This window comes from Triticum urartu, chromosome 3 (genome assembly GCF_003073215.2).
Source record: "Triticum urartu cultivar G1812 chromosome 3, Tu2.1, whole genome shotgun sequence".
NCBI lineage: Eukaryota > Viridiplantae > Streptophyta > Magnoliopsida > Poales > Poaceae > Triticum > Triticum urartu.
This window is the reverse complement of record NC_053024.1, coordinates 710,183,287-710,185,500: the sequence shown is the minus strand read 5'-3', so window position 1 is coordinate 710,185,500 and position 2,214 is coordinate 710,183,287. Positions and strand designations below refer to the sequence as shown.

General features: G+C 52.9%; 1 protein-coding gene across 1 annotated transcript; it reads right to left on the bottom strand.

The window, feature by feature from the left end:
- Positions 1-251: 251 nt before the first annotated feature.
- LOC125549328 (germin-like protein 1-3) lies at positions 252-1,375 on the bottom strand. The gene is made up of 2 exons (XM_048712766.1): positions 1,150-1,375; positions 252-1,054 (listed from the first exon to the last, which is right to left on the bottom strand). Exons 1-2 carry the CDS (start codon positions 1,283-1,285, stop codon positions 513-515), a joined length of 678 nt encoding a protein of 225 aa, XP_048568723.1. The 5' UTR covers positions 1,286-1,375; the 3' UTR covers positions 252-512.
- Positions 1,376-2,214: the final 839 nt, after the last annotated feature.

Sequence of the window (2,214 nt, the reverse complement as noted above, 5' to 3'; positions counted from 1 at the left end):
GAACTCCACCGAAATAACACCAGCTATACTCGATGTGATACGATGAATATACGGAAAGTTTGATCCACTGAGATTTTTTTTTAAAGGTGTACATGGGACAAAAACCCACCTGAACAATATTTCTATTAGACGAAAGATTAAGGCTGAACCTTGCGAGCCCACTCGTGACAACACAGTGAAACTTTGAAATAAAGTTTTGGGAGATCGGCAAAGAGTGGGAGATAGACTTTATCTTGTTCATTGCCTAAAAATATCATGAAAATTCAAGCAGTGAGGAACATTCATTTCACCAATAATGGACACATACAAATTAATCACCAGTAGGTTTATGAAGAAAAACCAACCGACGAGGCCCTTCACAAAACATGCACCGACACAAAATAATCAGAATCAGAATATACGAAAGATATTGTCAAGCAAATGAACTGAAACTGCACTTTTACGTGGTCCTCGTCATTATTAACAGCAAGTACGCACGTAGAGCTGACCCAACCAACATGCATGCATGCTGGTTACTTTGGCTGGAACTTGGACCTGATGGCGTCCACCAGGCCGCCGTCGATCTGGAACGCCCTGGCCAGCACGTCGGTGGGCACCGGTGGTGAGGCTGCGAACAACGCTAGGGCGAGGGACTGCGTGCCTGGATGCTGGCTGTTGAAGGCCGAGATGGCGGCGGCCGGCGCGCCTCCGTTGTTCTTCTGGTAGTGGACGAGGCCGCGGGGGAAAACGAATAGCTCGCCCTTGCAGACTGTGCGGGCGAAGTGCTTGCCGGCGGTGGTGATGAAGCCGACGTCGAGGGAGCCCTCGAGCACGTAGACGATCTCGGTGGCGCGCGGGTGGGTGTGCGGCGGGTTCACTCCCCACGGCGCGTAGTCCACGCGGGACATGGAGACGCCCAGCGTGTTAAGCCCAGGGAGCTTGTCCACGTTCGCCGCCGTCACCGCGGAGCCGACCGGGTTGCCGGTGTTGCCCGGGAGTGCCAGCGCAGAGGAGAAGAAGTCGTCCGCCGTCACGTTCTCCGGCCTCTTGCACGGGAACCCGTTCAGCCGCAATGCTGCACAAATACATACATGCAGGCATTACTTTCTCTTCAGGCATGATCTATTCATGTGCACACGAAGTATGGATGGAAGAGGTAGCACAACTTACGGCCGTCAAGGGATTTGTAGTCGGCGACGCAGAAGTCCTGGAGCATGTCGGGGTCGCCGGCGAGCAATGGCGCAGCGAGGGCCAGGAGGGTGGCGCAGGCGGCGAGGAGGACGGCGGGGAGCTGCTTGGGCGCCATGGTCAAGTGCTGCTTAATTGACTACTGATTGGTTGGTGCAGCGTTAGGTAGTTAGCCGTGTGGTGGTGAAGTAGCTGAGGCTGACTGGATGATGATGCAAAGCATGGGGTGCATGTATTTATAGTGCAGTGTAGCGTATGGGGGACGTGACCTGATCCATCGGTAGTTGGACATGTGACGAGGTTAATTTCACGGCTTAATGAAGACGACGAACATTTTAGCTTCAGGAAAGGGTCGGACTGCGACGTGAATAATCGTGAATCACTACCATTTGCGACATGTACTCTTGTGGTCAAAGAGGAGTAAAATGCATAGAACCACTACATTAACGTCATAATTATCAAAAAACCATCTCTTTATAAAAAGTGACACTTTGCACTGAACAGAAAAAATGATAGTGACAAAAAACACTGAAGAAAATTTAAATCTCGTTTTGACGTGTACAAAAGGATATAAAACATTGACTAACGGACGTTTGGATTGAATGTTAGCCCAGCCCGCCCAGCATCCTTCTCTCCTCCTTATCCCTTCCCTGGGAGATACACTCACGAGCCCCTCCGATCACTGGACGGGCGCGCCACCACTGGCAAGCCCCTCCGACGCGCTCGACCTCCCTCATCTTCTCTCCTCTGGCCGCGGTCGACCTTCCTCCTTCTCTCTCCGCCTTCCATCCCCCCCCCCCCAACTCGTTTTGACGTGTACAAAAGGATATACAAAAACGTTTTCTAACGACGTTTGGATTGAATGTTAGCCCGGCCCACCCAGCCTTCTCTCCTCCTTATCCCTTCCCCGAGATACACTCACGAGCCCCTCCGATCACTGGACAGGCGCACCACCGCCGCAAGCCCCTCCGCATGGGCCCGACCTCCCTCATCTTCTCTCCTCTGCCCGCGGTCGACCTTCCTCCTTCTCTCTCCGCCTTACCCCCC